At 35.4% G+C, this 11,519-nt stretch overlaps 1 protein-coding gene across 1 annotated transcript in view; it reads left to right on the top strand.

Moving 5' to 3' along the window:
- Positions 1–11,022, top strand: part of LOC121734068 (organic cation transporter protein-like) — a 38,385-nt gene extending 27,363 nt beyond the window's left edge. The window contains exons 3-8 of the mRNA XM_042124481.1: positions 1,164–1,368; positions 6,526–6,638; positions 6,940–7,082; positions 7,207–7,827; positions 8,826–9,004; positions 10,850–11,022. Coding sequence (XP_041980415.1) covers positions 1,164–1,368; positions 6,526–6,638; positions 6,940–7,082; positions 7,207–7,827; positions 8,826–9,004; positions 10,850–11,014 — 1,426 coding nt within the window. The 3' untranslated portion in view covers positions 11,015–11,022. The remainder of the gene's footprint in view (positions 1–1,163; positions 1,369–6,525; positions 6,639–6,939; positions 7,083–7,206; positions 7,828–8,825; positions 9,005–10,849) is intronic.
- The last annotated feature ends 497 nt before the right edge of the window (positions 11,023–11,519 follow it).

An 11,519-nucleotide genomic window follows, 5' to 3' on the forward strand; every position in this document is an offset into this window, starting at 1 on the left:
TATATCACACGTCTCTTTTTACCACGCAGTGTTACTGATAGTGACATCTCTCTTGCTCAGGCCTTTGTTTCTCTATTCCGCTAGGTATATTAACTTTATGGGTACAGCCGACAGATCACAATAATTAACATTGAATTGACATGATCCAACCAAATGTCGACTGGCTGCCCATCAACTTCTTCAATGATACATTGACTCGTTTAGCTCAGATTCTGCTAAAATTAATTTCAAAAAAAGTTATTTTTGGAGTGATATCGAACCACTGCAGACGATAAGTGCGTCACGTTTAGTGATAACAGGTCGACCGATAACGCCGTCTGTTGGGAAACATTTCGTCATTTTGGAGTATCGAAAGAATGCATCTTATCGAAGAATTTGTGACAGAGCAAAAACTCATGACCTACGTAGAGAATACCTATTGTTGCCTGTGACTATGTTGGTTTCGTAATAGAATTTACAACAAAAACCCTTTACAATTCTTCGAGTCGTGTTCTCTTGTGATGCTGGTATTCACGGAATTTAGATGGATTTGGTTTTCGGGATGATGTTGCAAGGTGGTTTCTGAGTAACTTATGAGCAGGGTATATTAAAATCGAATTAAAAATCTCCAATTTTATTATCATTTACGTATGTTTCGTTCCCAAGACCATGATTTTTATGATGAGAATGACGAGAAATCAACTTATATTAGTTCCCCAATGCGCAAAAACCCTAAAGGCAACAAGACAAGACACAACACCGTATACATACTCATCTCAAGGCTTCCAGTTAAAGCTGCATTTCTCTCATTACCAGCTCTGGATTTATGTATAGGCAGTATAGGCCATGGCCTATGGGCGGCAGCGTCCTATGGCGGCCTAGGGGGGTCGGCAGCGTCTTGGGATGGCGGCAGTTCGTACATAGGGGCGGCAAAATTAAAGTGGCCTATACTTACTCATTAAAAGTATAAGAGCCCCCCAGACTACAGACTTTTAATCGGCCGATAGTTTGATCAAATTGGGGTTTCAGTACATTATTATCGGCCGATAAAAATCGTTTAGTGTGCGCACCTTCATACATCTTCGTACTGATTAAGCTTTCGATCAAACCATCGGTCGACTAAAAGTCTGCAGTCTGCGTGGGCTCTAAATTCCGGCCCTACTCATTTCACTCATCTCTTGCAGGTGCAAGGTCCCCGCTTGCGAAGACTACAACGACACCTCCTGGCTCCAGTACGCCATCCCCATAAACCCGAAGACAGAAAAGTTGGAGACGACGCTTCGGTACGTGGCGATTAGCGGAACAGTCTGCGGTCCTGCCGCGTTCAGCAACGTGACAGAGAGATGCGACAGCTTCGTGTATGAAGAGGGACGGTCGCTGGTTAAGGAGGTAGGTGTTGGCACAAATCGGGCTTGGGTATTGGCAACAGCTAATACTTCAAAATATCACGTCCTCTTCACTACTACTGCGCTATGAGTTATGACGAAGACATTTTTAAGGAGCAATTAAATTCAATCTGGGGGCACGGCAGTGCCCCTGCCAAGTCGAGCAAAAAAGCGGCACGTTTACTTTAACCGAATCGGAGAATAAATTGACTTTGTTTTTGACCGTTCAAAGTTTGAGTCGTACATCAAAAGATCAGATAGGTAATTTTTGAGGCCTGTTTTTAACACCAATTATATTATTAGGCAGGCAGGCAGACTTAGGCAGGTATAAAACGTATAAAGCTCTTTAGAATGCTGCAAATCATTTGAGCCTCACGCCTCACGAATATGACACAAATTTAAATTCCAATATAATTCAATACGCTTATTGATAAATATGATAAAACAAATTGAAGAGAACTCGAAATTCAAAAGATAGTTGAGGACATGAGTGGATGAATTGGCTAACTAACATTTTACAACATAAGGGCACTTACTCATTTTTCCCTCACAATTTGAACAAACCTTATAACTTTTGACGTGAGAGAGCCATGCTTCGGCACGAATGGGCCGGCTCGACCGTAGAAACACAGAAAACCGGCGTGAAACAGCGCTTGCGCTGTGTTTCGCCGAGTGAGTGCGTTTACCGAAGACCCAATCCCCTACCCCTTTCCCTTCGCTACCCTCCCATATTTCCCTTCCTACCCTCCCCTATTCCCTTCCCTACCCTCCCCTATTACCCTATTCCCTCTTAAAAGGCCGGCAACGCACCTGCATATCTTCTGATGTTGCGATGTTGATCCATGGGCGACGGAAGATGCTTTCCATTAGGTGACCCGTTTGCTCGTTTGCCCCCTATCTATTTCATTTAAAAAAACTTACCTACATCATCATCTAGATTCTAGTTAATATATCTGGCTATACATAGTACCCACCTTAATTTCGAATCATTTTCCCTGTCCTAAAGCCTCCATTTATGCAAAAGAAGTCAGTTTTCAAATTCTAGTTGGCCACTTCATGTCTTCAGTTATTTCACTCAAATACGCTTGAAGCATTCACAAAATTTAATGAGAGGAATTCCAGATAAATAATTGCCTTTCATTCGCTTTATAGACCGCTTTGAGAGGTACTTAAATACTTATCTTAAAACCGTCGTTACGTCTCGAATTATTGAATGATATTACTAATTAATTCACAAGCGGCGAAAACTGTCTGTAAGTCATCTGGAGGTAGTTATTCTCGTGTTCGATTTGCTGAAATAAAATAAAAAATCAAAATCAAAAATATTTATTTCCAAATAGGATAACCAAGTTAACACTTTTAGAACGTCGTGTCTACATGTCTGAGGCCTACCACCGGTTCGGGAACTATCCCGCGCCGCCGAGAAGAACCGGCGTAAGAAACTCGCACGGGGCCACCTTTTACCAAAAAGGTGGAAAATAACAATGATAGTTTAAACTGATTTACGCTAAGTATGTAAGTAAAGTAAGTAAAAATATGGTAAATTTATATAGAAGCGACCTATGGTTTAGTAGTTTATTCTATATATTTATATAGAAACGAACTATGGTTTAATAGTTTCGAGAAGGATTTTCAGAAACTTCAATGCAGGACTCCAGAATAATGTTGACTGTTTTGTTTACTCTGAAACCTAGTTAAATTTCTATTATTTTAATATTTTGGATCGATTAGTAATTATTTGGACTTGTTCACAATGACCACTGGATGGTTTGGATGTAGCCAGCGACTTCTAGTTGGCAGAAAAGAAATACTGCGGAAACCATAGCAATTGCCTATAGCTAGACATAATGACGACAACGAAGTAGGCAAGTTAAAGACGGAAAAGATTATGTGTCTAGTCTTTGTTGTTTTACGTGAATCTACATAATATAAGTGGTACTTAATCAAAATTAGTCCAGCAGTTCTTTTTAAATTCCCATGGGTTTTCTGATTTTTTCTATTTCATGCTAAAGTTAACAATTCATTGATGGTAGAATAACGACACTTCAATTCGCAGTGCAGACTGGTAATAATGAATAACTCACAAGGATTTATAACATTAATTTCAAACACGTTGGGATCATTGACGTAAAACATTCTAGATAGGACATTATACAAATATATTCAGATACTTATTTTCCTTGGATGGAACTGTTAATTTTAAAATAGCAATAATTTAGATCAATAGAATGGCGTAAAGCATAACGTTTATTATAGTAGAGCCTAGAGGGCAAGATCGTATTAATATCTTATATACATATAAAATTCTCGTGTCACAATGTTCGTTCCCGTACTCCTCCGAAACGGCTTGACCGATTCTCATAAAATTTTGTGAGTATATTGAGTAGGTCTGAGAATTGGCCAACATCTATTTTTCATACCCCTAAGTAATAAGGGTTGTTCACATTATTGAAAATTATTTATATTATGGCAAAACAACGTTTGCCGGGTCAGCTAGTCTATTAATAAAGATGCATATTAAAATTATTTTATTAAATACGCAAGTCACCGATCGTTAATTACATTATGCTAAATGAAATTGATTTCAACGTTTCTGATGCAAGTTTTTTCACCCAATAGTCGCTACCTATTTTCATAGTAAGTATATTTTACACTAACATCAAGCATTAAACCTAAAATGTGTTAATTTTAAAGTGAAATTTTATATCACGGCCTTGTGCACTTTGAAAAAAATTAAAACTCACGCCAAGACACGTGATCGAAAATTGGCAAGACGTGGTACTATGTGGCGAAAATGTATGCCTACTTCTTTCTTACTGCTTCCTTCTTATTTCTGCCGGCAATCGGAGTATTTTTTTTTAATAAAATCATTTAATTGCTCTACAGCCTCTTCCAGTAACACCACCTCTTTGTGAAGTAGGTTATCAGGTATGTATAGAATGTGCTAAGCCTGATATACGATTCGGTGATATACTGACTCCGCTGAACTGATGATCCCTGAGGCATTGTGCTCTACAAATTATTATTTATTGTTTATTCAGCTGTAGATCATAATGAGCTAAATGTTCACTCGACTTACTCCAGTTTTGCTTTACCGCGGTTATTATTTTAATGAAATATTAATGTACTTTAGTTTCTTGTTCAATTCAGTCAGTTTCCTATCATACTACAATATTCTTTTAGTATTCCGACAGTCGCAGCAACTTCTTTTAGTCTCTCAGGTCTTTGACGTACTCGTTTTGCTGTTTGAGTATGACAATAAACAGACTAGATCTAACAAAAAATAAGCTACAAAAATTTAAATAAAATAATCGGGAGACTATTTGCCTTATTTTGTCTTGTGTCGGCTTTAAAAATTCCCAAAGGGAGAAACCCTTAAAATATAATTATTGATATTTGGCTCTTGAAGCAAGTTTAACAAAAAAAAAAGAATTGACCAAAAATGTCTTGGGTAAAAAAAGTTGGTTTTTCACATGGAGCAAGAAAAAAATTTATGATTTTTATCATTTTTGATGACACGTTACATTCTACGATGGTGTGGGTTGCTACACCTACGTTCTTAAATTCTTGAAGTAAGCAAAACGCAGATGTGACTCATATTTTAGTTCCAGATGCTTCGAACTTGAATCTTGATGCATCATTGTATGCATATTCGATAAAATATAAAACAGAAGTGAAGTGTTGGTAAAGTGTTGCAGTTACAAAAATATGATTTCGATTTTAATAAAGATGGTTGATTTATGAATGCAGTCTTGTTCTAAATGACTTAAAGAATATGACTGCATTAATTATAACTGAATAAATATTTTTTGTGGGATGATACACAAATGCAACAGTGTCAAATTATGAGAAATGAAATATATCTAAAGATACAACAACAAACAATGATTTTATTTCGATTTTAAACCATTCCTATTGTAACGTGCCTAACGCGTTGATTGCTGCACTTAGCTCTTGGGTTGATTATTATATGTAGTTTAATCGATGAACAAGAGCCAAAGTGAGTCTTAGATAACCACTTCAGCTACATAGAATACTTTGACTGTGAAACTACTTGAATTAAGTTCCTGTAAGGACCGAGAAACTCAGCGGGAATTCAGATATAAGTCCGGTCCGAAGTATTGAGAACTTGCATTATAACCAGTGCATATTATCACAGATATTATGCATAACAATAATATTTTAGATTTTTTTTAAAGAAACGACAAACCGCTTGGCATGAACTACAGCAAAACGATTCTAGACGATTGGCAAAAATCAAAATCATCAAAATCAAAATATTTATTTCTAAATAGGTTAACAAAGTTAGCACTTTTAGAACGTCTACATGAGGCCTACCACCGGTTCGGGAACTAACCCGGCGAGAAGAACCGGCGTAAGAAAGAAGCAGAGTTAGAAATTGACGATTTTAAATAACTCAACGGCTGCACATCAAATGTTACTTAACTTTAATGCAGATTTTCTCATCTTAGTTATGTAATCATTAAATCTCTCTGAGTGCGGTCATTTTCAAGTTTATCTGTTTTCTATCTACTTGATTTTACTGTGGTATCTCTTTTCTCTCTATCCAGTTAAATTTTGCGCATGGTGGATCACTTGATTGTCCATGTATGACCTTGAATACAAAACATCAATTGCCAATTGCACAATAATTTGAAACTGATTGAACCATAACGAAACTTTTATTGTGTTTCATTTGCCCAACAAAATGTAATAATTTACATTAAACGTGCTTACATGAAATAGTTATTAATCAAGATAAATGGAGTTTTAAGAGACCCTTGACGACAGTTTGAAAACAGAATGAAAAAGAAAAAGAGATTTGAGAGAGACTGACGACATTTTGAAAATTCTTTTATCACAGAATGAAAATATTCTTTATTCAATCGGTTAGTGGTATCCAAAACACAATTAATGTGGCCTTTTTTTCAGTAATTCATTTTGGAAGAAACCTAATGGTGCATTCAGATTATCGTGATTGTGACTGAAACACAGTCTAGAAATGAGTGGATGTTCTTAAATATTACGGTCACAATCACAATAATTCTAGACGCAGATTAGATAGATATTTTTAGTACATCTCTTGAGATGCGTCCAGAGATTTTTGAAAAAGATTTGAATTTCGAAGGCCTTGTAATGTAAATAGTGTCCATAATTCCAGTTCGACCTTGGAGGACAGGAGTGGAAGCGAGTGCTGGTGGGCACTGTACACAACTCGGGGATGTTCGCCTCCATGCTGGTGACTGGAGCCGTATCAGATCGTTTTGGACGACGGTAAGCTTGATCCGATAGAAAAACTAAAGCTGATCTTCCAAATGCTAGTTACATCACTGAGATGATTAGTTTTGTTACGAGCTAATGACATATTGCACTTAATAGTAAAAGTGTAGGATGCTGATTGATTCCAGGAGCTTTGCATAAGAAAACTGCATCGCGGTATTAAAAAGCCATCTGGTGTTACTATTTGCGGAGTAGAATTGAAATCAGCTATGGATCTAAATTTATGATAGAGCACTATATTATTTAAAGATTTGTTAGTATTATTGGTTAATTTTTTCGTTTCGTTTTTCACAAGGGTTGCAGTTGGTATAGCAGCGATGTCAAGTTTCATCTTCGGCGTCATAAGAGCATTCTCGCCAAACTTTCTGACATACATGTCGATGCATTTCTTTGAAGCAGCTCTTGGTGGGGGATTGTATCCATCCGCGTATGTTTTTGGTAAGTCCTCTTCATCTAAAACTTTATTAACTGTTTTAATCTAAACAATTCTAGCGCAAAAAATTTTTACGCTTACGTCCTACAAAAAAAAATGTTTGACATCTATCTTTATCTTTTCTTTCAGCTGTGGAACTTGTTGGATTAAAGCAACGAGTGATCGTCTCAGCAGCTTGCAACATGACTTTTGTAATTGGCGTTGTCATCCTAGCCCTGCTTGCCTGGCTCATCGATAACTGGAGAACCTACATCCTTGTGATGTACACACCTGCCCTGATCGTGGCATTATACGTCTGGTTCATGAACGAGAGCGCGAGATGGCTGATCAGTAAAGGAAGGATGTCAGAAGCCATCAAAACCTTACAAGCAGCTGCAAAAATCAATAATATGGATCCCAGACAGTTGGAGTTATATTCCTTGAGCAATCCACTGTTAACCTCGGATAACCAGACTGTGGATAAAAGCTCGCAGTTCTCCAAAGCCCTTCGCTCCAGTATCATCTGGAAGAGATTGTTTGTATGCTCATTCTTGTGGTTAACGTGTTCTTTGGTCTATTACGGGTTGTCCATTAACTCAGTGTCCTTGAGTTCTAACAAGTACATTAGTTTTATGATTGTAGTGCTTGTAGAGATACCCGCATATATTGTAGTTGTGATTGTTTTAGACAAATATGGAAGAAAACGAGTGATACTAGTGAATTATGTAATTTGTGCCGCGACGAGCATACTCTTCGCATTCCTGCCAAGATGTAAGTATTAGTCATGCCGACTCATGCCTCACCACTGCACTAACAGTATGCTTATTTACTGCTTATATCTCTCTATAAATCTTAAGTCAGTGAGGATTTGAATAAAGTCATAAGCAATCAAATGTCCAAATAATTTTCTGATATGATGGAAAATTCATTTGAAAATCGGAATGATTAATTAGCCACAGCAATAAGTAGCTTATATAAGAATTTTATGTACCTACTTGATTATATGATAAACACTTATAACTTTAAAAACATTTCTGTATGTATTGCGCTAACACACTTTTTCTAAACTATTTAATATAACAATTTTAAATAGTCTAATATTCTTCCTGAGACGTCATTCGTAACAGGAGTCCCTCAAGGACTCCCCTTCTACTGTTTCTTTTTATACTGTACACTCATTACTCATTAACAAAAATTTTGTTACTGTCAAATCATTCAACAATGATTACTGGTAACAGTTATAAGTATAACAGTAAATATCCGTGTTGTTTCGGTTTACTAACTTTATAAAATAAAAATTGTCATGTGAAAACAGTGTGATTCTCTATGAATGATATCAGTGACCCAGTTTTTATGTTTGGGACATTGTAATTGTAAATGTATAGCACGTGTTGAGCACGTATCATACTGTTTACTTTTTTAAGTCTACTTATAAAAGAACTAACAAACCTAACCTAAAGGTTAACCCATGATAAGATAGAGTGATAATAATTAATACTATAATTGGCCATGTATATCACACTTGTGATAAAAAAAGTACAGAAATAAACTTTTGATTAGTTTATGTTCTATTATAAATCAATACCTACTCAATTCCCAAATCAATACCTACTTTTAAATATTTGCACATTGCAATCAATGATTAAATTACTGTGTCCTTTCTTTTTTCTTTCTTAAATAATTCTCCCTTAAATATTTTTCGTTGATTTCAATCTACCCAATCTCCTATATCACATCAAAGAGGTTTAATAGAATTTTTACCATTACAGCTGACTACTGGTCCATCCCCCTCTACCTGGTGGGTAAGTGGTGTGTGACGTTGACGTACTCGTCGGTCTACATCTACGTGTCGGAAGTCTTCCCCACCAGCATGAGACAGACGCTCATCAGCTTCTGTTCTACCGCTGGAAGGATAGGGTCATTGATAGCACCTTTGACTCCATTGCTGGTGAGTTTAAGAACTGCTATACTATCACTATATATTTTGGTTCTGCACTAATGTAGACTTACGTCGTGATCGTGATCATGAATATAGTATTAAGACCCCATGACCATGTTCCTGATGAGTTTAGGAACTATTATACTATCATATTTTATTTGTGCTTTAAATAACGTGATTAACTTTATCTTCATGATCATTGAACACTATCATTGTCATCGTGATCATTAATATAGTATTAAGGAGTAACGTTTATAGTCTATATCACGGAGCTAATACAAAGAGGCCTAAGCAACTGTGCACTGTGATTTTCAACTAGGTCCTGACGTCATCATTGTGGGCGGGGCTTAAGTCAGTACACTTTCAGCGTTTGTCAGGTGCACACGTAACAAGACTCCCAATAAATTGGTGTTTTTTTGCGTTTTTAACAAGGAAAGGATGAAGTATTGTGTTTTACAATGTCGAAAACATTCAGACAGACGTTCTGATAATATAAATACCATTACATTTCATTTGGAAATAATTTAAATGTAATTTAAATATAAAAGTTCTAGAACATTTCAGCTTTCAGCGTTAATTATACTACTTGACACTAGATGACCAAACCTTTGAAAGATAATACAGACGTAAATGCGTATAATTTTGCATAAGTTTATTACAATACGAGTAATCATACTTGAATACTGAAAACCGTTATACACTTAGTCTTAAACACATTTAAATAGCTGAAACCGTGATTATATAGCTTTTATAATGATATTACTTTTAAACCGCCATCTGTCGTCATCTATGATAACTATTTGAATCGTAACAAAATATCCAGGGCATATTACGTCCCATAATATTCAAGATAAAATGACATCTTGTGTAAGATAGTTGAACTACGTAGTAACATCAACATCGACCTAAGCTAGTAGTTTTGCTTTTAGCCGATAGATGAAATATTGAGAAGTGGGCGGAGCTTGACACCCCCTCACCCCGCAAATTGTCACGCGTCGTTTCATAAGGAAACTTGATTACAACACCTCCTCTATATATATATATATATATATATATATATATATATATATATATATATATATATATATATATATATATATATATATATATATATATATATATATATATATATATATATATATATATATATATATATATATATATATATATATATATATATATATATATATAAATCTCGGAATCGGCTCCAACGATTTTCATGAAATTTTGTATATGGGTGGTTTCGGGGGCGATAAATCGATCTAGCTAGGAACCATTTTTAGAAAATGTCTTTTTATTCGTGTTTTATCGATAGTTGATAAACTGAAAAATATGACTGTTCCTGACATCTATTGGCGAATTATAAAACTATTTCGTGAGCAACTAATTGCTTTAACGACACAACAATAGCTAAAGCTATTCCAGCAGATGGCGTTGTTAAGTAACACGAAGTCAATGAGTGTTTGCTATACCGAGCAAAGCTCGGTCATCCAGGTACTAATCATTAAGCACTATCGTTATCATTAATATAATATGTATTAAGCCCCCATCACTCTATTGCTGGTAAGTTTAGGAACTTCTATACTAAGCCAATTATTTGGCAGACTGTTACCTAGATTTATGCTGTCTTTATGACCATGTTTGTTGTCATCGTGATCATTATTACTGCAACGAAGTCTTAGGTTATCTTTATGATCATTATCGTTCTTATTGTGATCATTATATTAGCATTGTAGTGTAGACATAATATACATTCATAATTATAATCGTTGTCATCCTGTTCATTATGACACTTAACCTGCAATTTGTTTTCTTTACAAAAATGTATTTTTTAATTGAAATATTTTGTTACAGACGGAATATCACAAATCAATGCCAACTGTGCTATTTGGTGGCATGTGCCTCATATCAAGCCTCCTAGTTATATTGTTGCCAGAAACGAGAAACATTACATTGCCAGACACGATAGAAGAAGCAGAAGAACTCTCCAGAAAGAAGTCCAAAGCTATAGACAGATAATACCAATATGTGGTACCAAAAAGACTTGTAATTTAAGTAGTAACATTCGATTGGATAGCTAAAGATTTAGCTAAATGACAAAAGACAAAAGACAAAAGGCATAAAGAAGCATTTAATTTTTTAAGCTATATGACACTACAAAAAGTGACTTTTGACTTGCTACTCCAAATGTACCTTTAAATATATTATACAGCTTAAAAAGTCATCGTAAAATACTAAGACATGGTTCATTTAAATACAGATAAAATGATAACCTTCTTTTGAAAAGATAAATATTTTGCCTAAAAATTAAATTAATTTCGCACTTTAAGTTTATAAAGACAATTTCACGTTAGATGGCCATGAAAATACAATATCAGCTAAGAATGTCATATCGGAATTCCCATTTAAACTGTGTAAAGTGTAACAATGCAGATCTCTTACAATTTAAGTTCTTTTACTGCCCCATAAAACTCCGGAGTTACACTGTCGAAAATAACACCGTCTACGTTTTTATAATTCAAGA

This window comes from Aricia agestis, chromosome 15 (assembly GCF_905147365.1).
Source record: "Aricia agestis chromosome 15, ilAriAges1.1, whole genome shotgun sequence".
NCBI classification, from domain to species: domain Eukaryota; kingdom Metazoa; phylum Arthropoda; class Insecta; order Lepidoptera; family Lycaenidae; genus Aricia; species Aricia agestis.